The sequence below is a fragment of the Sphaeramia orbicularis genome, chromosome 14 (genome assembly GCF_902148855.1).
Source record: "Sphaeramia orbicularis chromosome 14, fSphaOr1.1, whole genome shotgun sequence".
Classification (NCBI taxonomy): Eukaryota; Metazoa; Chordata; class Actinopteri; order Kurtiformes; family Apogonidae; genus Sphaeramia; species Sphaeramia orbicularis.
The window spans coordinates 41683506-41710013 of NC_043970.1; the positions used below are offsets into that span (position 1 = coordinate 41683506).

A 26508-nucleotide genomic window follows, 5' to 3' on the forward strand; every position below is an offset into this window, starting at 1 on the left:
ATAATAAACATTATATAGACTAAATGTGTCTAAAATTAATGTTTATTTGCAACATAGTATAGCAAACTATTACATGATCAAAAACAAATTAATTTTAACAAAAAAAAAAAAAAAAAAATTCTCTGTTACGAATGTCTGGGGTCGTCAGAAATTTGTGATGTTAAAATGGGGTCACGAGACAAAAAAGGTTGGGAACCATTGTTATAGACAGAAGAAGAAAGGTAAATGATCAGGATGGAATTGAACCCACAACCTGAGTGCCTATATGGAACATGCACTCTAAAATACTTCGCATACAGTTAGAGCCTAAACTACCCATTATTATTTTGGGAATTTCAGATGATGTTAAAAAACGAAACAACTTCCAGCAATGTTTCCTTTCTTATAGTCTTAGCATTGCAAAGAAGTTACTTTTCATGCAATGGAAAAAGAAAAAAGTCCCCTCCACAAACCTCACTACCACACTCCACTTAGAAAGAATTAGATATATCCTTGGACACTCTTAACTTTTGCACTAACTCTAAAGCTGTGAAAACTACAGCCTTATGTAACAAATTGAAATTGTAATTTTTTTTTTTTTTAACTTAAGATTACCTCTTTTTTCTTGTTTATTCTTTAACTTTTCTATTTATTTACTTATTTATGTATTTATGTTATTTAATTTCTTCCTGCCTTACCTTGAGTGTTATGAATTTCATGTTATGTTTATTACTATTGACTGCTGTTGATCTATTTTGTATATGGCATTACGTAAATAAAGTTTGAAAAAAAAAAAAATTAGATATACTCTTATGGATAAACTCACATTCTTTGACAAAACTTGGTCACCTCTCATTCAATATCTCACACCTCTTATCAGAAATTAACGTTTCACCTTTACTCTAACAAAGAAGTGAATAGACAGAAGATTAAGGGTGGCTATTCGGGGGGTGGAAGGGATATTTATTTTCATTTTTTATCTTTGTTTTTTTTTTTTTTTAATTAATTTTAATGTACTTTTGCCTCATTTGTGTTTTGTATCTCATGTTTATATCTGTTCTTCATCTATTGTTATATGTTCAAAGAGTGCATTATGACCTAACTGTACATTTCTCTGTATGTATGGAAAAACCTGCACGCAATATGTGCAGTAAACATGTAACTGTATGACAATGTGCTCTAATAAAAACATTTGAGAACATGCACTACCAGGTCAGCAAACCGCGTTGCCCTTTGTACAAAGTTAAGTGGTTTATAAAGCATAAAATATGTATGATATAAAATGGAAAAAAGGTTGAATAGCTACAGTTCCAAATACAATACAGCTAAACTACAACTAAATCACATCCATACGTAAATACTTACAGGATGCTTTCCCTAATATATTATTACATGCAGTATTTTTTCTTACTGTTCTTACCAGTAGTAAACACACCATTTAGATTTTCAGTTGGATAATGTTCACCAGATAAACTGAGCTCAAAATACTATTCATGACGAGTTAGAGGTTGAAGAAAACTACAAAGTGAGTTGTCTGGTAGCAAACAGCTCATTTAAAACAGCATTTACTCTGAATACACCCCATTGTCTGGGCTGTTTTGAGTCTTCTCCAGTTCAATTACCTTATTCTGTGTTACTTCATCAGTTTCCTGAGTGCATCTGTGTCAATTGGAGGAACTAAAAGTATTAAATAGATGTCAAGTAGACCAAAGGATGTACATTTTGCTGTTCTGTAAATATATTGCATGCATGTAGAAGTTATACATGACATCTTTCAAAGTCTTTGTAAAGGTGATATGATGGCATAAAACACTGCAGGATTAAAATATGACACAAACCATCTGTCCCAGCTCATTGCAGGAAGCCCATCATTTGGAGCTGCTGAAATCTAATTATTCCATTAGCCTGACTCACATAATTCTGCTAATCTGTAGTTCTTTCCTTTTTTTTTTTTTTTTTTTTTTTTTCTCATTCTTGCAGTCCCTCATGGTTTTGATCTTAAAAAACAGCTTTTGGTACAAATCTTCAAAATAATTCCCAACAGAAATCAAACAGGCAGAATCGTACACTTGATCAAAAAGCTTTCACATCTGGCGTCTCTCGCTTCACGTCAGCTGGTGATTCACTCTCTATCTCACCATGACGCTTCGCTCAATCACTGACCATGACGCAACCTGATGTTTGTTTGCGGAATTCTAGCTACAGGTCTGTAAATCTTATTTTTTGCCCTTCCTTCGTCCCCTTCTGTCTAAAAATACACATTTTGTGTAATAAACAGCCTAATTTACTTGCACTAAATTGGTGTGAAGAGGCTCTGAGAGACTCCGATTACATGCAGAAGCAAATAATATGGGTGCACATTAACAAACACCTATGAGATTTGAAGGACATCCTGCAATTCAATAACCTGTTGCCCACTGCTATTGTGCTTCGATTATTTCAAAGACAGTATCTGAGAAACTTTAATACATTTCTATAGCGCTGCTCATTGGAGGAAATGCATTACAAAAGTAATAGTCCACTGCTGAAATAAGCTTTAAATTATTTATAGAAAAGGGAAATTAAACAAGGCTTTTCTGTGAGGAGTTGAAACATGACTGAATTTAGATGCAGCGTGGATAGTGCACATCCAATAATTGAAAGCAGTTCTTTTCCTATTTGATTTCAAAGCACTGATGCACAGACTTGTTCTGCTACAGGTGAAGTAACTGTTTTAATCAAAAAGGAATAATGAGTAGTGCAAAGGGGGAAATCGTTTGTCCTGAGAAAGGGAAAGAAAATAAAAATTACTGACACATAAGACCGAGCAGTAACACACAACTTTGCTGATACTGAGAATTACTTGTTAAATACTAGCTTGTTTTCGTTCAATGAAATCTCTCTGCGGCTATGAATGCAACAGATAAATAACCACAAAACAGAAGAAATTTTTAATAACTCAAGAAATTCCATTTGCAATATTCCTCAAAATAGGAATCCAATGAGAAATCCCAGAGACTGCAGATACAAAAGTGTTATTTAAAACCATCAAGAGTGACACAGAGTACCAATCAGCTGATTTCCAACAGTACTCTGATGTGCACTTGCAAACACACACAATGCATTTGCATACACACTCACGTCACATGCCCACACAACTCCCATCCTCTCATCACACAGAGTTCAAAAGGCCAGGATCATTGCAGTTAACAACAACTACAACTACATTTAAACCTAGCAGTAGCAAAAGCATTTTCTAAACTGAATAACAAGTTTCAAAGCACAGTGCGACTAGAACTTAAAAAAAACAAAAAAACCCAACAGTAACACAGATAAATCCAGCTTTGGTTTTTGCTTTAAACTACTTCAAGTTAAGATTTTTTAGCTTCAGGTGCTAATTACTGAGCTCTGCTGTGACTCAAGTAAACTTAGACTTCACACCGACAGTTAAAAAGTTCAATAAAAATAAGAAATATCCTAATAATCCTACTGATCTTAACAAAAACAGAAAATGGAAAGATGGAACTGAATAAAAACCCCAACGAACAAAAGGAAACAAAACAGAAAATGAAACAGAATTGAAGGTAAAATCTGCTTTTGATTTAGATGCAGGTTTTTCATACTGAGATGCTGTGAGTTTAGCAATATTAATATTTAATGGTATAAAATAATAAAACATCTTTGTACAATATGCGACCTTTAGTAAACAATCATTTTGTGAATCTCACTCAGTTTTACCCTTTCTTCTTTCCAGCTTTTGCAAGCCGCATCTTTACTTACAATTTCTCATGATAAAAATACCAAAAAATACTTGTGCTTAATAAACTGAAGTCATTACGAAAAACAGAAAGACTGAAAATTAAAATTTATAGAAATGCAATGACACGAGCAGATTGTTTTCCCCTGCAGTTACTCATATTGCCACTGTTCTTACAAACACATATGCAAAAAAAAAACAAAAAAAAACACACACACACAAAAAACCCCACAGCTATAATATGCAAGTATAATTTGTCAAGATCACTGTACTAGCACTTTCATACAAAAACAATATTCTTCTGAAGACATTGTAAAGTTAAATGGAAAAGGGTCATATAAAACTCCACATAAAAGAATGTTTCTAAAGCTTTTCAACAAGGACCAACAGATCTCTTAGGCCATATATAATGGCCATATGGATTCTCTTATGTCATCTCAGGGTATTATGTCCATTACCATCATTCACCCCGGCCTTCTGGTAAAGTATGTGTTCAGCACTCGATCCACCTCCACTACATCCCCTCCACCTGCTGTACACACATACACACACAAACACATGTGTTTGTTGCTAAGCAGCATGCTGCGTTTTGTTCAGGCGAGTGTGGCCTTGGTACACACAATCCAGGGGTCTACACATTACGTACATAGCTACAGTATAATCAGTTGGATTGATGCAGTAATTATCACTGAGGCAATCCACAGTGGAGCTAAAAGCAGTCACACGTGAGATGACGCAGATGGTGAGTGCATCAAAATATGACCAAAAAAATTTTAAAAAGTAAAGCAAAGAATAACTGATTTGATTAACTGATTTGTGTGTGGGACGAAGTCTGTTGAAGTAAAAAAAATTTGGTATGAAGGAGTGTGTAGGATTTAGTGGCATCTAGAGGTGACAGCAACCAAGTGAAAACCCCTCACCCTTGCTTTAACCCATAAAGGCCCAGCGCTACGTTTGTGTCAGTTCCCAAAGGAATTTTCCCCATATCTAACCTTTCTTAAGTGATTTCTCACCATTTATTATAATATTATTTTCTGTACTTTGTATTTTACCAGTACAAATCAGGTATTTTCCTATATTTAATTTACTGATCATGAAGATGTTCATAAAAGCTCAGATTAAAGTTGGGGGCATTATATCAAAAACAAAGAAAACTGCAGAAAAATTGACTTTTTCAGTAAAATCTATCATTAACCCTTTCATGCATAGTGGTCACTACAGTGGACAGTTATTCTACAGATGTTCTCTTGTATATTCATGGGTTTTGTTGTTTTAGTTCCATATCAGCCGACACAGTGGACGCTTATGCACCATCCCATAATACACTGTAATTCATACCATTACTGTAACTTTGCTGTTCTTGATAAACCTGATCTGCAGTAATGTCTTAAATCAATTGCTAACTGGTATTTGACTGTAATTAACAGTTTTCTTAATCAAAAAGTTTTTTTTTGTTTTTTTTTGCGTATTGTCTGCATGAAGTTAGAAATAACTAGTATTAGAGTATGTTAAAATGTGAGAAAACATCAGATTAGCTGCATGAAAAATGTTTTTATTTCATAGTTTTCACTTAGTATATCACTTTCTGATGATGGGTTTTAAATACATGTTTTGGTTTTTTTTGCATCAGAAATTAAACACATGGTGTCCAGTTGAGTGGACATTTTTCTAACACCATTAAAAAAATAGGTTAATAAAAAACATTTCAATTGCGTTGTTTTGCTTTTTTTTTTCTCATGCCTAAACAGGAGTAAAAACACTCAGGAAAAAAACTCAACGAAGGTTCTCATAATTCATGCATGAAAGGGTTAACTGAACACAAAACAAGCATTTCCATCCACTGTCATTGATCCAACTCCATGGGTTTTACTGGTGAATCAATGTTGTAGAAGATGACGGTGTTTCCATGTTCCCTACGGAGCCTCTGAACGTCCAAATGGGTCATATCTGATGACCATGAAAAGATGAATAACTACATTTTACACCAATAATTTACATGTATTGATAGGATTAGTGGATCAGCAGGTATTAAACAGTTTAGGTCAGTAGATGGTTTTGGTTGGTGATGGATGTTTGGGTCTTTATGGGTTAAGTAATACATAAAAAAGTAAAAGTAACTCTTTAGAACAAGAGTTGGGTTTGACCCTTCTGAGCTACCATAGGACATGGAAATACAAACCTACTCCCTCTGCAATAAATGGTCCTTCTAATGAAGACAGGGTTATTATTTTTTATCTCTGCATATAAAGCCACCTAAATCCTGAACACTGCACTTTTAACTAAGCGTGTGTATCAGAACATCAGCAATGAGAATTAAATTGTCTTCTTTAATGTTTGAAGTTAATCTTAGTGTGGCCGATAATTAAAGCATACAGAATACACAGGGTAATGGGGCAGTATGTGTCCAAAAATACAAGAAAAACCTCTTATGACCTATGAGGTCCATAGTGAATGAATTGGATCTGACTGGAAAACTGAATGCTGCCCCTAAAATGTATTCATACCAGGGGTCAAAACAGGGCAAAGGGTCTTTTGAGACTGTGAACACAAAAATGTTGGCAAGACCGACTCCATTAGGGTTTCACCTTGGCTCCTGGAGGGCTTAGGTACTATAGTAGAAGTTCAGGGGTTGAAGGATTTTCTTTTCCCTAGAAAGTTTGATTTATTTGACAAAAAACTATTTTCATTTTCATATATTTGGAGACTATTTTACCTTAAAATTGCACACACACCCCATAAACCCCAGGTCTATGGGGGGGGGGGGGGTAATAAGTATATAATTTAATATTACTAAATGTATAAGTGTCTTCTACTACATAAACCTAATTTAAGAACATACTTATTTTCTTAGGCCTGGTTTGTCGTGGTTTGCACAGTGTTTCATGTCTTTTAAGTACATTATTCTTCCAAGACATTTACATTTTTAATGTATTTCTTATGTATTTCTTTGGTTTTTGCACAACCCTTTAGTCAACTCTCTTGTTTTGAAATATGCTTTATAAATAAATTGGACTGTATTCTTTTCAATAGATAGATAGATAGATAGATAGATAGATAGATAGATAGATAGATAGATAGATAGATAGATAGATAGATAGATAGATAGATAGATAGATAGATAGATAGATAGATAGATAGATAGATAGATAGATAGATAGATAGATAGATAGATAGATAGATAGATAGATAGGCTTTATTACAGACTCATGGTCCACATTAAAAAGATTAATATTATCATATCTAAAAAAAATTAACTGGAACATAAAAACTTCAAAACATCAGAAAAAGTCATTTAGTTTTGATGTTTTCCATATTGAAATCACATTATTTTTGCTATTTTGGTGCCCAAAATGGCTGAGCTGACATATTTAAGCATTAATGATGGGGAAAATCCTGTTTATTATTAAAGCAAAGTCAAAAGCTGACTTGTATTCACTGTAGGAAATGTCGACGCAAGCAAAATCAAATCCATAAGAGCTATAACTTTTTGATGACTTGTTGGAAAATGTGCGCATCGAAAAAATATTCAGAGAAAAGATCCAAAAGAAAAGTTAAAATGATGAAAAAGACAAGAAATAGTGGATGAGTTGCAGTCAGTTTTTGTGTGGAGTTTGCAGGATAGAAAAGGATCCATCACTGCGGGAGTCTGAATGTATGCCTCAAATGTCATAAAACTCAAATATCTGATTTTTGACATGCTAGAAAATAAGATGAGGTCGGCAGGAAATCTTCTACAAAATCCTCTGATTCAGACACAGTCATCGACATTCCTGGAATGACCGTCCTCACCAGCCTTAGGCCCTGCCAGAAGGGCCAAAGTCTGATTAACTGTATTCTTTTTGTTGACTCTATATTCGGTATTTGGAGGCCGCGAGCGATACACACCTCACTCCTTCAAAGACGAGTCTAAATAGAAACACACTGAAAAAAAAAAAAAAAATGTATCTCCATCGGCAACTGGGAAAAGCTCTCTGTCCTGTTTAATCCAAATTCCCACATAGACTCATTTATCAGATGACTCCTGGGGAGAATTTGCTTGTGAGTGCAGTGTCAAAACTTGGCCGCACTGAAGGCAGATGACTTAAAAGATGTCAGTAAGGAAAACTGGTGCTCAGGGACAGAAAGACTGAGACAGGCAGATCTGCTGTAGCTTAATGAGTTGAGATAGAGTGAGCTTGTGAGTTCCCTTGTGCGTAGGCAGGGTCAAAATACACGATTTGGTTTTCCAGGCAGTGGGGTCTGTGCATCTCTCGTTGCTCATTCTCCGTCTCAAATGAGGCAGAAAGGACGCAATTGGGCAAAGTCAACTAATTTACCCCAAAAGTCACATCTCTAATACAGATGTCAACAATGCTATTAATCAACAGGTGAAGAGAAGCAGCACTACCTGCTTTAGTGCTGCTTAAGACATGGATTTGGGCTGTAAAATGATCATCCCCTTTAATGAAATGAGCACCAAAGGACATGTTAGTGTAGATATACTAGTGTATCTTGTAAAATTATCCCCTCTGCCTGTTTTGTGAAGCCAAAGTAAAAGAGTAAAGCATCCACAGTGTTTAGACCTACCTTATCTTTGAGCATTTTTGCTTTCCGGCTGTTCTGTACAAGTCGTCTCCCTAGCTTCTTGGCATACCAAATAGAGGCAAACATAGCGACAGGTGAAATAATAATGTTCTCTGGTCCGCAATGACAGCACAAATGGCTCTAGCTGCTGCCCATCTGGGCTGACTGCTCCTTATCAGCGGACTGTAGCGCACACAGACGAGAGCAGAAAGAGAGGGACGTAGAAAAGACGGGATGATGCTGACGGAGAGGGAGATCGTCTGCACAGCAAAGTCAGGTCTCCCTTAGCCACAAAAAGCAAAGGGGAGGGGGGGGGGGGGGAAGAGAGAGACAGAGGGAGAGAGAGGTTACGAGAGGGAAAAGGAGGAGGGGCCGGCGATTTCCACGTGGAAACAGCATCTTCAGCACCAATTGAAACCTGCTAAGAGGTTGTTGGCAGCCCCCGGTTTTCTAGAGGTGGAGGAGGAAGGGGTGGAGGGGTGGATGGAGGAGGGGGGGTGGGGGGTGGGAGTGGGTGTTGCTTTCCTCTGACTATACCTACGCCAGCAGCCACTCATCATCCGACCATACAATGCAGTACAGTGCGTCTTTCATTTAAGAATAACTCACATCCTGGTTATTCTCACAGAATTCACACAGTTTAACTTGCTTTTCATGTGTCACTACAGGTTATTTGTCGACTCTAAAACCAACCTGAAGTAGCATCTGTTCTCATTTTTACAGACATCATAGATATTTCTGAAATGTTAAGAGTTACTGCTGCAAAAATAAATAAGCAAATAAGTTATACAGGAAAGGTTTGGCTGCATTTAACACAAAAACTGCTTGGTTGATCCCCTTGGTCTTAAACCCATAAAGACCCAAACATCCACCACCGAACAAACTCGTCTCCTGATCTAAAATGTTTAATACCTACTGATCCAATAATCCTATCAATTTATGTAAATAATTGTTGTAAATTGAAGTTTGTCATCTTTTCATGGTCATCAGATATGACCCATTTGGACGTTCAGAGACTTTGTAGTGAACATGGAAACATTGATTCACCAGTAAAACCCATGGAGTCTGATCAATGACAGTGGATGGAGACACTTGGTTTATATTCAGTTATTGATAAATTTTGCTGAAAAAGTCACTTTTTCTTCAGTTCCCTCTGCTTCTGATATTATAACCCTCAACTTTAATCTGAGTTTTTATGAACATCTACACGATTAGTGAATTAAATTTAGGAAAATACACGAGTTTCACTGAAAAAATGTGAAATATAGAGGATAATATTATAATAAATGGTGAAAAATCACTTAAAAAAGGTTAAATAGAGAGGAAAAAATCATTTGGGAAGTGCCTTAAAAGTAACATTGGGTCTTTATGAGTTAAGAAGCAAATGCACATATGTGGTTAAGATAGATGGATAAAATAAAACAACTTGTTTGGTTTACAGGCAGAATCACAGACAGCTATCTGTTGGAATTTACCCCCTACTGGCTGACTATTTCAGTCAATATCCTCCTGTTCTTTTTATCCAATTTCAAAGCATGTGAACCAACAATGAAGCTAGAAACCTACAGACTGCACATCCTACATATAGGGGTTGGACAAAATAATGGAAACACCTTCACCTCAAGATGATAATGCCCCAATCCATACAGCTAGAATTGTTAAAGAATGGCATGAGGAACATTCTAATGAAGTTGAGCATCTCGTATGGCCGGCACAGTCCCCAGACCTCAACATTATTGAGCATTTATGGTCAGTTTTAGAGATTCAAGTAAGACGTCGATTTCCACCGCCATCGTCTCTAAAAGAGTTGGAGGGTATTCTAACTGAAGAATGGCTTAAAATTCCTTTGGAAACAATTCACAAGTTGTATGAATCAATACCTCAGAGAATTGAGGCTGTAATTGCCGCAAAAGGCGGACCTACACCATATTAAATTATATTTTGTTGATTTTTTAAGGTGTTTCCATTATTTTGTCCAACCCCTGTATCATATACAGGGGTTTTTCCAACCGCACAGCCCTCAAGTTATTTCTGAGACCACCAAAGTGAAATAAGTAAAAAAAATTTTAAAAAAAATCAATGTGACGATCATGTAAATGAACTTTTCCCAGTTGTAAGGATGTTTGACTAAGTGGTGAAACCTTTCTTAACCAAATGTGTTTAGAATCAGAGTTGCACTGATATCAAGCTATTTCTGTATTTTTTTTTTTTTTTTAACATTTATAATGAAGATGTCTTTGTTAAGGCGGCATAAATGACAGCAAAAACTAAATATTGGTAAAAATCAGACATTTTAAGTATCAGAATCTGTATCTGATAAGAATTTTGAGAGATAAGACTCAGGGCATTCCAAGTTAAAATAATGGTCAAAAATTTACTGAATAACTTCAAACCTCTCTGACTTAAACCCCACCTCAGCCCTCTGAAAATATACGGAAAACACCAGTATCGTTCACACGCAGCTTTTACACTTTTATTTGCATATTTCTTTTTATAAGGATTTCGTCAGGCTAATGCTATGAGTTTACCTCCCACATATAAATGTTTTTTAAGAAGCTAGCAACTCTGGTTCACACTCAGAAGATGGTAATGTCAGCTACAAAACTGAAAAAAGGAAAAGAGCTACAGCAGAAACAACATCAACACATATACTTCTCATCTCAAGAAGCTTTATAAAACTTTGGAAACAATTGCTATTAGATCAAAACTTGTGGATCATAATAGGCTGCTTATTTGACCTACTGGTGTGTATTCTTTGCAAGATAAAATACTGTTTTATATTTGGGAGTTAATAAAATGCACCTTTATGTCATCGAATCAATGCATTCTGAAACCTATTAGCAATGCCCTGGCTATTTTGTGATGGGAATAAATGAAATAAATCTAAAAAAAAAAGTGTGTGACACTCTCTATTATCGTTCTGGAATAGGGGTAAACATTCTCCGGGTCGTTCGACTAGTTCTTTAAATGAATCATGGAGAGATGTGTGCATAAGGAATTGTGCAGTGGTATTAAAATGACTAAATCCCTTCCAAAGAAAACACCATGCAAAATGACACATGTCTTTGACAAAATTGACTATTTTCAGCTTGTAGTTGCAGCTCAGAGGTTGTTGTTCTTTCACGTGGCAAAGGGGCTTTAAAAGCGGCAACACACAGATAGCGAAAAGACGGAGAATGACAGTCCTGAGACGGAAATATTTGCCCTCATCCCAGCAGGGAACATCCTGCAAGCCAGGTTATAACAGCTACAGATGATACTGAGTATTACAGTGCAGTACAAGAGACCCAGAGGAACGAGGCCAGCGGATTACATTTTTCTGTCAGTAGGAAAAATTAGGAATCATAGATGTGTTTCATTAATGTGCCAGGCTCTGACATCACGCCTCATAATGAGCCATATTAACACCGCTGTCCCATACATCACCTCCTCCTTTCTCTCCTCTGTCAACTCTGAACCGATGTTCTGCATTTCACTTCTGGGCTTCAGTTCAACCCTCTTTAATCAATTGCTTGACTTGTTCTGCATCTAAATATCGGTTAGTAAGCCCCCGAAAGAGTCCCGCTTCCTCCCACATCAGAGCGTGTGTGTTGACAGCGTATTCCGGACCAACCTCCTAATAACACGGCTGCCCTTCTATCACTAAAGAGAGGGAGAGTTGCAGGCTAATTGCCAGGAAAGATGACACCACACAGCTGAACAATGATAGACTACAGGGCGGGGAGGATGACGTGGCCGTGTTTTTCTCAGCCTGGCTCATCCTGTTCTGGTTTGTCCTGTACCCAGGCTTTCTGCTTTCTGCAATTACCGCGGTTGGTTATGATCATCAACATTTTATCTTATACCACATATCCGCCGTATACCCTTCCTTTCAGAGGCATCACTTTGTGTTTGTGAGAAGAATAAAAATTTAATTTCTTTTCTTTGACATGCAAGATTTGATTATCTCATTTTACAAAAAACTAAATTACATAGGCTGAAATTAACTTCTAATCAGGCCGGTGGTTGCAGATCTGCAACCAATTTAGTTATTTCTGGTTGAAACAGGATCTATACTCTACAACTAAGTGTTTTTGGCAACAGCTAAGGGTGGGGTTCACCAGAGTGGTCCATGGATATATGCATTATAATCTTAAATTTGTACAAGTACTTCTTTTTTTTTCTCTTTATATTTTGTGTCACAAGTCTATATTTTTCTGTTTTCTGTCTTTCATGCACTTTATTTTTGTATTTGCTGCTGTCAACTGAGAAGAGTCCCCATAATGGGACCAAAAAAGTCTTATCAATAAAATCTTATCTGATTTTATCTTATCTTGCCTTACCTTACTTTTATTACCCTGCCCCTGAAGGGGAGGCCAAGGGTATTGTTTCTGGTTTGGTTTGTTTGTTAACACTCTAGCAGCAAAACTATTGGTTGAATTCATACCAAATTTGGTTTATAGATTGCCAGTGACCTACAATAGATCTGATTACATTTTGGGAACAGTGGGTCAAAGTTAACATTTTTTAGGAATTTTTAAATCATTTTTTCACATTTACCTTATAATGGGCAATTCAATTTCCTTCAAACTTGGCACGTATATAGAGGCAACTGATATGCTGACATCAGCACACACACAGACATGATGCCATCAGCTGGATCGATGCCAAAATAAGCTACAATACTTGCAAGGGCTGGGGTTTGTTGTGTCTGGCACCACTTGTTTTTACTTTATTGATCCCATAATAGGGATATCCAATGGTCAAGGCAACAACAGAATAAAGTGCAAGAAAAAAAAAAAAAATCGACAAAATTACATATTGATTGCATAATTTCTAATCCACTGTATAAAGGCAACATTACAAAAGTCCAAATACAGTACTTGTGGACATGACTGTACAGCATATAACAGCATTTAGAAAGTGCATTTTCCAAGATTTTATATCCACTCTAACCCACTCTGTCCACTAATTCTAACCCACTGTGTTTATTATTTCACAGCTGTGACCCCACCATCTTTCTGACGATTTGATGAGATTCAACATTTTATGTAAAATATGCCACATCAAGACAACACCTGGTGATAAAAGAAACTATTAGCCTTTCAAATTATCCTTGATTAATGGTAATTTCCGAAGACTTTACTCTATAGGTTGTCTTGTCTGAGGGCAGCTTTTTAATCAGAACATTAAACTCGTTATTAAAATGTAAATGGAAAACTTGTTAAATTTGACATTTACCCAAAAAAAATCAGAAGTTTCTAAGGGCGCGATGGTGATATTGTTTGGTCTTAATGGTTTATTGTGTGTCTTAACCCTTCACTTTGGCACTCACTTTCCTATAGACAGACAGTTGATAAATTACAGGCCGACAATGCCCCCATCCAGAGGGCAGGAGGGCTCGCAGAATGATTTGATGAGGATGAAAATGATGTGTGAGTCAGTGCTCTCCACCTCCACCATCAAACCACCAGGGAATGTCATTTAGAAGAAGGTTGATCGTCACCCCAGTGGAGTTCAGAGATTTACTGCAGCATGTGGTGGCCTAACACCTTACTAACACACTTTGTTGTTTTTTTCTTTACTATGTCACATGTCCGTAGATCATCTTTGTCTGTTGTGTTTAAAGCCACTTTCTAGTGTTGCAGATGATAGTGTCTAAAAGCCTGGTAAACATTATCTGTAGAGAGACGTCACAGCCCTTCCACAGTGGCAATGAGTCAATGGGGGTGTGACAAATAATTTCTAATCCTCTTTGTTATTACCTCCGCCAAGGAGGTTATGTTTTTGTTGACGTTGGTTTGTCTGTCTGTCTGTCTGTCTGTCTGTGTGCAAGATAACTCAAAAAGTTATGGATGGATTTGGATGAAAATTTCAGAAAATGTTGATACTGGCACAAGGAACAAATTATTAAATTTTGGTGCTGATCGGAGGGTGGTGGTGGTGGGGGGGCACTGCTCTGCCTTGACGGAGGTCTGCGTTCTCCGAGTACTTTTCTAGTTATGTTTATGATATTTTTACGAGTCAAGAACGTCACAGTTTATGTTAAGACAATAAAGTGAAAGCTAATTTAGTGCGAAACAGCTGAATATAGTCAATAGTAGGGGTGCAACAGTACACGACGTCGTACTGAACGATACGCCACTCACGGTTCGGTACACGCATGTATCGCAGTATGGCTCATTTGTCATTATTCAAATGACTTTTCCGGACAACTCGCGTTTATATTAGAGCTTTGCTAGTTGACTTATGGAATTCTGCTGTCATTGGTTGGAGCCGGATGCGGAGCCCTGGCAAAATTAGAATCCACATTAGTAAAACCTCCTCTGTCATTGCAATGTTTGTTATTACTAGCGGCATTGTACCCGTGGTGCCATTATACAATAGCATGAGAGGCTAAATCGCCCAGCATACCTCACAACATTTGAATACGGACATAAAATTGTGCCTAGTAGATAGTCAGGTAAAGTTTCTATTCATTTGGCGAGTTTGGCGGTGATTGGGCCTTTGAAGGTCTATGGTGAGCTGGGACCTGGTCCGAGGTGAGCTGGAACCCGGTCTGTGATGAGCTGGAACCCGTTCCGAGGTTAGCAGGGACCCGGTCTGTGGTGAGCTGGGACCCTGTTAAAATCATCCAGCGTACCTCACAACATTTGAATACGGACATAACATTGTGCCTAGTAGATAGTCAGGTAAAGTTTCTATTCATTTGGCGAGTTTGGCAGCGATCGGGTCTGGGAAGGCTGAGGAAAATGTGTACAAACGCCCTCCTGTGCTGCAACATCGATCACACATCGGACGGACACAGAACGTGCATTATATAGTAGGATTGACTTTCTTCTTCTTCCTCTTCTAACACTTTACTGTTCTTCATGGTATTCGGCCAGTATGGTAATTAAGAGTAGCCCCCTCTGGTGGATTGATTGAGAACGCTCATTCCAACGTATGGGATGCGTGGAAGTATGAAGGCAGTGACGCATGACAACATTAGAAACAGGCGTACCTATTTACCTACATAAAGTGAGTGTAAATGAGCCTAAAGACTCTCCATCAGCTCCCAGTTACGTTTCGGTGCACAGCTGGGCTCTGCGTCTGAATCATACCATACCGTGAACCATGACTCAAAAACCGTAATACGTACCGAACTGTGGATAACCTGTACCGTTGCATCCCTAGTCAATACACAATATATTTCCGCCTCCTTTATAGGTGGAAAAGTCATTTGTTAAGCCCTGAGCCATTTGTTTTGTATCAGAATATTTTCAATCTAACAAAAAACAATGTATAAACCAATAACAGAAGCTAAATTCAAATAAAACCAAGTTATGATCAGAAAACAGCAAAGGTAAGATAAAACTCGCAATCATCACTTCATAATGCAACCTTTATTTCTGGTCTTTTTTGTCTTGTTTTGTGAGTTTTATCCGAAATAATACTTGTACTGTTGGATCTGCTTCGTGTTAGCGAAGCGCTGCAAAGTTTGTCACAATAGTCTGGTGTTTTAGGAAATTATTCATGACATACATTGGTCTTGGACTGTTAGCTTGTTTTAGATATTTGCCTGTTTTAATGCTTGTTGTTTGACTTGTGTTCTGTTTTTAGCTGATGTTCTTCTGGTTATGTGGATGTGTAGTATGTATATAATGGTACATGCGTTGCTTAGTGTTACCATGGTAACAAAGACGTAATAGCATTTATCCCCAGTATCGAACTTAATAGCCTAGAAGATGCAAAAGGTAAAAAGGTAAAAGCTTAATCTATTTGGTTCACTGTTTTGCCTGTCCAGGTTTTTAAATATTTAGTAGTAGTAGTAGTAGTCGTAATTTATTCATCCATTTAACAGAACACAATATATATGTCAGGGTAGAGACTGCGATCTGGTAGGATCGGCGATTCTACCAGTAGAGTCTCCGATCGTAGTCTCTACCAGTAGAAACTCCGATCAGAGTCTTTACTGGTAGAAACTCCGATCCGAACCCTAACCCTAACCCCTAACCCTAACCCTTCTACTGGCAGGATCGGAGTTTCTACCAGTAGAGACTCTGATCGGAGTTTCTACTGGTAGAGACTACGATCGGAGTCTCTACTGGTAGAATCGCCGATCCTACCAGATCGCAGTCTCTACCCTTACATATACATAAATATACATACTATACATACATAAATATTAGACAGATGACAGGTGAAATCTTTTATTATTTGATATTAATTATAACTTTGGTTCACTTAAAGGTTCTCTATGTAAGATTTGCAAGCGTCCACATGAAGTCTGTGTTGTTTTGGGAGATTCACATTAGCTGACTCCATTTCTAAGCCACTAGTATCTAGTGACGCACATTTTTGCAGTGGAAGAAAAGCAGAAGAGAGGCCTTGAAAGACTCAAGAGTGAGCTTGACAATTTTTTTGTACAAAACATGACCTGAAATCTCTACAGTGATATCAGTGCATTGTAGTGGTTACCATGGATGTGGGCACACACATAAACCTTCAAGCGTATAATACACAATACACATAAAACTAAATGTACATGAACATCAAATGTAAATGTCAAATACATATTAAGATGTCTGAGCTTCAACAATATGTCATTTCATTTTCCAAATCAAGTGGATTCTGGTGATTAACCCATAAAGACCCAGTGCTGCTTAGATGATTTTTTTCCTCTATTTAACCTTTCTTAAGTGATTTATCACCATTTATTATAATATTATCATCTGTATTTTGCATGTTTCACTGTGAATCATGTGTTTTCTTAGATTTGATTTCCTGTAATTGATTTAGATATTCATGAAAACTCAGTGTTAATTCAAAGGTTATTATATCAAAATGGAAAAAAATAAAGAAAATGTGAGTTTTGCAGCAACAATATAATAAACTGAACATAAACCAAGTGTGTCCATCCACTGTCGTTGATCCAACTCCATGGGTTTTACTGGTGAATCAATGTTGTAGAAGATGATGGTATTTCTACGTTCACTATGGAGCCTCTGAACATCCAAATCGGTCATGTCTGATGACCATGAAAAGACGACAAACTGTATTTTACACCGATTATTTACATGTATTGATAGGATTAGTGGATAAACAGATATTAACCAGTTTAGATCAGTAGATGCTTTCGGCTAAATATATCTAAGCCATACTAGATATGGTCTAGGGATGGTATATTCATGGTAAAAATGACAGCATTGTCTCATAAAGAATAAGCAATAGTGAATGCTAAGAACTGAGAACAAAAGGGATGTACTTCATTAAGACACCCTCTGTTTTTGTAGATTTGATGTGGATAATTATATACTTAAACTATTTATTTCTGTAACAACATCAGGTTGGATAATAACCCAAAAATAATATAATTTTTTTTTTTTTTTTTATGGAAGAACTTCAAGGTGTAATTTAGATATGCATATAGATATAGACAGACTTCATTTTGAACATAAGTAAGCAAAAGAAATTCCATGGAAATAAATCAGCTAAAAAAAAAAAAAATCACACAAATGTATAACTATTTCATTGTGGCTCTTGAACAATACTTTTTGTCCGGAAGAAGCCGAGCGTGCATTGACCAACTCCAATTTTTCTTGACTTGGCTAATCACCTCATGTATACAGTCCATAACAAAGTAATAATAAACATTAAACCCACTTTTATTAGTCTTTGGTTCATTTATTTGTGTATTTGGACCCTAATAGTTCATACAGTTTGAATTTGAACCCTCCAGGTGCTGCAAAGCTATCTTTATATTCATTTTGGCAAAAATCGAGTGGATTTCTACAACCTGTTTTAATTCCTACTTAATTTGTTACATCTTTAACTAGTTACATCATGACATTTGCACATATAAGGCCAAGACTTCTGATGAACATTTCTCCAAGTATGACATAATTGTTTGTCAGCAGCAGTGGTTATAGTCCATACTGAAAATATGTCCAAACTTCAAGCCGATTGCCTAAAATGTTCAGTTGTTGGTTGAATGGGACAGAGCAGCACAGCCAACAACCTGGAAGGGCGGGGTGTGAAGTGGCTCATTTGCATTTAAAGGGCCAGTGCTCCAAACCACTCTTCTGGTGTAATTACTCAGAAATAGGGTTGAAGATGGATCTGTGGAGTTGAATTAATGAAGAATTCAGACCCAAGTAGAGTATTTACAGTTCATGTAGACCACCGGGAAATGTTTTAAAATGTATAATTCCATTTAACCCTTTCATGCACGAATTATGAGAACCTTAATCAAAATTTTTTCCTAAGTGTTTTTATTCCTCTTTAGGCATGAAAAAAACAATGTGACAGAAAATTTTCTTCTGAAAAATAAATAAAAAATAAATAAATAAAATAAAAATAATAAAAAAAAAAAAAAAAATTAAAAATACATTAAAAAAAGTAACAATGACAAAAAAAATTCTTATGAATCTATGTTTCATGAAGTTGCAAAAATGTCCACCTAGCTGGACACCACACGTTTAATTTTTGACACACAGAAACATGTATTTACTGATAAATTGTGTGAAAACTGTGGGGAAGGCTTGTGATTCCGGGGGTTTATCCTCTGGAGAGATCTACATAATGTTACCAATTCATGTCAGAAAAGATATGTAGTGTCTTAAAACTTTAATAAAGATATGTGTAAACAAAAAAAAAACACAAAAACAACAAAATCCATGAATATACAAGAGAACAGCTGCAGAATACCTTTCCACTGTAGTGACCATTATGCACAAAAGGGTTAAAAAAGCAAAATATCACTCCTTTAAAATCAGCCTCATTGTGTGTGTATTTTCTGTATTATGTGAGATGACTGAATAAACATAAACCTGAAACCTGAAGACTGATGACTATTAAATATTCTTGGTGCATTCCTTTAGATCCATTTGGTACATTGTTGTATTTTTCGGCGGATGCTCCTGCGAGTGTGGCATGTCAAGGTTGGTTAGTCCAGGGTGGCTGGATCCTCAATAACTGTGGCTGATTGTGATAAGCTGTCAGGCAGTGCTGGAGGAGGCCTTGGCCATCTGGAGCGAGGGGTCCTGGTGTCCCCAGGGTCGCACTCAAGTTATGTACGTGTGGAGGAGGGTACACGGCTTTGTGCCCGCCGTGTGTGCGTCGAAGTGAGCATGTGCGTGAGAGAAAGGTCTGTATGGCGGGGAGGAGTACTCAGCGGGGATGAGGCTGATCTCGTCAAGCCACCCTTGGCCTTGTAAAGGAGGTCAGCCGTCTGCATTTGCATTCTCTTACTCTCCAGAAAAGATTTGCAAGAGGTTGGAATTATCATGAGCCGTACTGTTCAGAGAATATAACGGCAAATCTTTGTGTTTGGTGAAAAACAGAATGGAGTGTTTTAAAGGAGGACCGAAGCTAAAAATTGTTCTCAAAACCTATGAACAACAACATAAATCTAACTTTTAACAGTTGCAGTGCTTCGAATCCAGCTAGAAAAAGTGTCAGTGCCTGTTTATTTTACAAAGGTTAATATTTTAATAGGTAGATTTTATAATTATGAGAAAAAGAAGATAAGATTCTACAAGAAAAAGCACTGGTACCTGTTTATTTTATAAAGGCTAATATTTTAATATGTACAGGTTTATAATTACGAGAAAAAAAAGCTAAAAATGGTTCGAACAATAACATAAATTTAACTTTTAACAGTTTCAGTGCATCAAATCCAACTAGGAAAAAAAAAAAAAAAATCAGTGCTTGTTTATTTTACAAAGGTTAATATTTAATAGGTAGATTTTATAAACATGAGAAAAAGAAGCTAAAATTTGTTTAAAAAAACAAAACAAACTACAAACAATAACATAAATTCAGGTTTTGATAGTTGTAGCGCACCAGAGTCTACAAGAAAAAGCATCGTTAAGTGTTTATTTTATTGAAGTTAATATTTTAATATGTACATGTTTATAATTATGAGAAAAAAAAGCTAAAAATAGTTAGAACAATAACATAAATATAACTTTTAACAGGTGCAGTGCATCAAATCCAACAAGAAAAAAGCCTCATTGCCTGTTTATTTGACAAAAGTTAATATTTTAATAGGTAGATTTTATAATTATGAGAAAAAGAAGCTAAAATTTACTCAAAAAAAACCTACGAACAATAACATAAATTCAGCTTTTGACAACTGTAATGTGCCAGATTCTACTAGAAAAAGCATCTTTACCTGCTTATTTTATAAAGGTTAATATTTTAATATGTACAGGTTTATAATTATGAGGGGAAAAAAGCTAAAAATGGTTCGAACAATAACATAAGTATAACTTTTAACAGTTGCAGTGCATCAAATCCACCTAGAAAAAACAATCAGTGACTGTTTATTTTACAAAGGTTAATATTTTAATATGTACAGGTTTTATAATTGTGAGAAAAAGACACTAAAATTTGCTCAAAGAACCTATGAACAGCAACATAAATTCAGCTTTTGACACTTGTAGTGTGCCAGATGTTAATAGTAAAAGTATCTTTACCTGTTTATTTTACAAAGGTTAATATTTTAATATGTACAGATTTTACAATTATGAGAACAAGAAGGGAAAAATGGTTCGAATAATAACATAAATATAACTTCTAACAGTTCCGGTGTGTTGAATCCTACTAGAAAAAGTATCTTTATCTGTTTAATTTATAAAGGTTAATATTTTAATATGTAAAGGTTTTATAATTATGAGAAAAAAAAGCTAAAAATTGTTCGAACAGTAACTTAAATATAACTTTTCACGCTTGCAGTGCATCGAATCCTACAAGAAAAAAGAATCTTTGTCTGTTTATTTTACAAAAGTTAATATTTTAATATGTACAGGTTTTATAATTATGAGAAAGATGCTAAAATTTGCTCAAAAAACCTATGAACAATAACATAAATTCAGCTTTTGACACCTGTAGTGCACCAGATTTTAATAGAAAAAGTATCTTTACCTGTTTATTTTACAAAGGTTAATATTTTAATATGTACAGCTTTAATAATTATGGCATTTCTTCTACTATTCTCTGCCCCCCAGAAATGTTAAAAGTGAAATATTGACATTCATGTCTGAAAGTGAATTGCTTTTTCCAATTATGTCCCAAGAAAACTGCAGCGTTAATCTGTCTGATAGCTGCAATAACAGGAGAATATGCCTGCAAATGAAGGGAAAAAAAACTCCTACTTCACAGTGTTAGAGGGGCATTAACGGAGCATATCACTCAAAAAGTGACAGAACAGGGCTGCAAGATTAGTCTTGTCAGCAACTATCAATCTCAATTCATTTTCTCCATAACATATTTGCAGAAAGATCCAATGCGCTGCCCATTAATCTCCAAATTGCATGAAAAGACTCCACGCCACTGCATGAAGAGCAGGACAAAAAGAGGGCAAAGGTTAAAACACATTGATTTTTTGGGGGATGAGATAGGCATGGACATAAAAAGAAAAGCTTTGGAGATAAAAATGAACACAAAGAAGGAATTTATAATCTTCCAATGGTCAAGAATGGAAAATAAAATTACCCCAGTAACCCCAGGTCTGACAATAACCTGTCTTGCATTGAAAATAATCTGCTGTGTCGGGGTGAAAGCAGACACAGAGGGAAGGAAAAATGGTCAAGACTGCAGAACTACAAAATAACTCCACACACTTTAAGAACCAGCAAAGGCATGAAAACAAAATGATAACAAGTGGTGTCAGGCACAACAAACCCCACCCCTCGTGCATATTATAGCTCATTTTGGCATCGATCCAACTGATGTCATCATGTCTTTGCATGTGGTGATGTCAGCATATCAAATGCCTCTATATATGTGGCAAGTTTGAAGTAAATTGAAACAAAATTAATGTTTTTATAAACATTTGAAATTTTGCCCATTATAAGTAAATGGGAGAAAAAAAAAGATTTAAAAAATCCATAAAAAATTTTAACTTAGACCTACTTTTCCCAAAATGTAACCACATCTATTCAGAGTCACTGGCAATCTATAAACCCAATTTGGTAAGAATTCAACCAATAGTTTTGCTGCTACAGATATTTGAAATTCCGCCCATTAAAAGTAAATGGGAGAAGATTTTTTTTTTTTTAATTCATAAAAAAATTTAACTTGGACCTACTTTTCCCAAAATGTAACCACATCTATTCTGGGTCACTGGCAATCTATAAACCAAATTTGGTATGAATTCAACCAATAGTTTTTTGCACTACTGACGTGAAATTTCGCCCATTATAAGTCAATGAGGGAAAAAAAGATTTAAAAACTTCATTAAAAATGTAAACTTTGACCTGCTGTTCCCAAAATGTAATGACATGTATTCTGCATCACTGCTGATTTACAAACCCAATTTGGTATGAATTCAACCAACAGTTTTGCTGATACAGGCGTTTTAAATTTTAGGAAATTGAATTGCCCGTTATAAGTAAATGGGGAAAAAAAGATTTTAAAAATTCATAAAAAAATTTGAACTTTGACCTACTTTTCTCAAAATGTAATGAAATCTATTCTGAGTCACTGGCAATCTATATACCAAATTTGATATAAATTCAACCAATAGTTTTGCTGATACAGGCATTTAAAATTTTTCCCATTATAAGTAAATGGGGAAAAAAAAAAAGATTTTAAAAATTCATTAAAAATTTGAATTTTGACCTACTTTTCCCAAAATGTAATGAAATCTATTCTGAGTCACTGGCAATCTATATACCAAATTTGATATGAATTCAACCAATAGTCTTGCTGCTACAGACAAACAAACAAAATGAACCCAAAAACAATACCCCTTGCCTCCCCTTTGGTGGTGGTGGGGGGGTGTGTGTGTGTGTAATAATATGAAACTATCAAGGCCATAAAAACTAGCAGATAATACTTGCAAAGTCAAAACAAAAGCATCCAAAAAAACAAAAAAACAAAAAACATCCATGAAGTCTTAGTGTCCAGTATGTAGTACAACAATACACTGTTGTGAGATGACACTAAGAAACGCCCATGGCAATTTGTATTGGAAATGTCTGAGAGATAAATGTAATCTCAGTATTTTTTATTTCATCCACAATCCTGCTGCCTTAACAGCAGTACAAATGTGAATTTAATCACGGTGAGGAAGATTACACAGCCGTCATTACCGGGCAACAGGCTGTCCTAAATCTGATTTTACACAAACAATCCACCATTCAACCCGTCGCTGTGAGTTTGGAGACATCATATAAATAGAACAGCATCATGACTGTAAATGCAGCCCATTAAATATACTGTCTTCTGCCTCTAAAACCTGGTCAGATATCAACGAGACAACCATAAAGTACTCATATAACTGATTTACATTATATCTACACTGTAAATATAACTTGTTTCAACTTAAAACATGAGTGAAAGGCTGCCTTTGTCTTTGCAACTGAGCTATTGTGACCAAATAATTTCTCTTGTGGATCAATAAAGTTTGTCAAAGTCTAAGTCAAGAAATCGGTTGTTGTTCTAACACAAAATGATATACCAGCACAACAATCGGCCAAATTCTGTTTTATATTTTACAGTGTGCTGTTTGTAATATCTGTACAAAAGCAAGCGTGTACTGATTATAGTTTATGTTTCAGAGCTGGATGTTGACTGAAATTGACATATTGACCCATGCCACTGACCTTGACTTCCTGGATGATGTGCAGCAGACTAACGCACAAGGATGCATCCATAAACATAGAAATCAATATTTCATAAATGACGTACAAAAATGCATGGTATATGGCAACACTGAGGAATTATTTACATAGATTCTGCTTTATAGAAACTGCTTTGTAAAAAAGACAGGATGATTACAGTGTGTGGTACAATCATTAAACTCATAAGCGTCAATAACTACATGTGGGACCTTTTTTTTTTCTTTTTCTTTTTACACCCTATTCCAGGCATCATTAAGTGTATTTGTCCAAGGATGAAAATTTTGGTGATCCTGCAGGGGCTTTAGGAATCTTGAAATCTTGAAAACGTGAACAGAATATCCACCAAAGCATATTTTTACAGCCATTTTTAATGCAATTTCAGCATTTAATTACTAAAGATGCTGCAGTCAAACAAGGAAAGGACCACAGAGGTACTCAGAGATATGTTTAGTGGGTTTGATGAGAAGAATTTAATCAGATTTTAAATAGAATTTATGAAAAAAGTGCCTATGTGGAATACTGTATAAACGGATGACACATTGAAAACCACCATTTTTCATGAATATATATTTACATTGTGTTTATACCGTCCACACTGAAATACAATACAGGTATACATACTGTTTACATAGACATACATACTGTTTTTATTGGCAATACATACTGTAAATACTGTTAATGCTGTTCATGGGTAATACATATTGTTAATTTTGTTTATAGATATACATACTATTAATAGTGTTAATACTGTCAATTTGCATCTATTCATATTTGTCCTATTTTATTTTTTTATTCTATTAAGCTCTATTCTTAAGTTACTTTGTAAAATGTAAAATTTATCCTCTATTTTCTTATCTTTTTTGTTTTTCTAATTTTATATTCGCCCTCATTCAACATGAAAATACAGGAAACGTGCTGTAATGTAATACTAAAAAACTATTTGACTTCAACAAGGAAAAGTACTTTTTGAAACCTCTGTTCTCAGGACAAAGGGTAGAATAGTTTGTGGAATAATCCTCTGTTCTTGCAAAAACAATACAATATTTTTTCAATATTTATTCAAACATAAATGCAATACTTTTATGGACTTGTTCATTGGTATAGAAACGGTTAATATTTTTAATATATGTCTATTTTAAGATATACTTTTAGTTCTAATCTTGTTTTGCTTTTTTGTAAAATTTTATAATTGATTTTTTTTATTTTACTTTTTCTAACTACCTCCGTCAAGGAGGTTATGTTTTTGCCAGGGTTTGTTTGTTTGTTTGTTTGTTTGTCTGTCTGTTTGTCTGTCCGTTAGTGTGCAACATAACTCAAAAAAGTTATAGACAGATTTTGATGAAATTTTCAGGGTTTGTTGGAAATGGGATAAGGAAGAAATGATTAAATTTTGGTGGTGATCGGGGGTGGGGGGGCCCACGGGGGGGCCATTTCCAACAAACCCTGAAAATTTCATCAAAATCTGTCCATAACTTTTTGAGTTATGTTGCACACTAACGGACAGACAAACAGACAGACAAACAAACAAACAAACAAACAAACCCTGGCAAAAACATAACCTCCTTGGCGTGGGGGGGGCCCATAGGGGGGGCCACTGATCAGCCTTGGCGGAGGTCTGCGCTCTCCGAGTGCTTCTAGTTTTATATGTGCTTTATTCTTATTTTCTTACATATTGTTTTTTTTTCCATATTGTTGCACTGACTGGAGTTGCCCTGCCAGTTTCATTGTACACACGATAACAGCTATTCTATTCTATTCTATTCTATTCTATTCTATTTGTTAAAGTACACTTTAATATCACTGGTTTCTTTTTAAATTACATTTTCCACATTGTTACACATTTTTCTGTTGTTGATTAGATGGTTGTACTGTTTTTTTTTTTATCAGCTCATTTCTATCATTCCCTTTTGTTTGATATAATTTGTGCTGTCATTGTGGTAATCAGCAGTGTACTCATGGTAGTGCCATGCATAAATTGTAAACCTAGCATCTGGACGTTGGATCATCAAAAGCCCATGAGAGACTGGCAGTGCTTGTATCTATAAAATATGTGGTGGCTGATTCAGTCCTATGTGCCACTGTGGAAGTAGTTGTGTTCCTTTAAAGGTTTTACCATTATTTTGTCTGAGGTATAATTTATTTTTAAATCATCTCAGTTGTTTGATACTAGTGTTTTGTCAGTCCAGCTGCATGTAAATGTGATGTCCTGAATGTTTACTCTAATGATGTTGAGTGGGCGATGTTTAAAGGGGTGGTTTGATGATGTCCATGTGTATAATGTTGTTGTTTTTTATGAAAAGCTTCCTATTAGTCACCTCTTTTATCTATAGTGACCTGGGCTCTGATGTAAAGTGAGCGTATGCTTCACAGTAGCCGGTTATATCATAAATAATAAAACTGTCCTCTAAAAGAGAGCTGCATCAATTAATATTTATGTCAGGACTGCTATTTTCTTTCGTGAAATACTCTTTATATGTAAATATCTGCAGTTCTCATCTGTAAGGATTATTTTGGGAGGTCATTAGATGCACAAAATAATAATATTTGGCTTAACCCATGAAAACCCAAACAGCCACCAGCAACCAAAAGCACCTACTGATGTAAACATACCTTTTGATCCACGAATCCTTTCAATACATG

At 35.7% G+C, this 26508-nt stretch overlaps 1 protein-coding gene across 17 annotated transcripts in view; it reads right to left on the reverse strand.

The window, feature by feature from the left end:
• dlg2 (discs, large homolog 2 (Drosophila)) overlaps positions 1 to 26508 on the reverse strand; it is a 417220-nt gene that overhangs the window by 140772 nt on the left and 249940 nt on the right. Inside the window, exon 1 of one of the 17 annotated variants that reach the window (XM_030154935.1) lies at positions 8282 to 8467. The exons of the other annotated variants lie outside the window; for them this stretch is intronic. Within the exon in view, the coding sequence (XP_030010795.1) occupies positions 8282 to 8365 (84 nt within the window). The 5' untranslated portion in view covers positions 8366 to 8467. Of the gene's footprint in view, positions 1 to 8281; positions 8468 to 26508 lie in introns of those variants that run through there. 17 annotated transcript variants of the gene reach the window in all.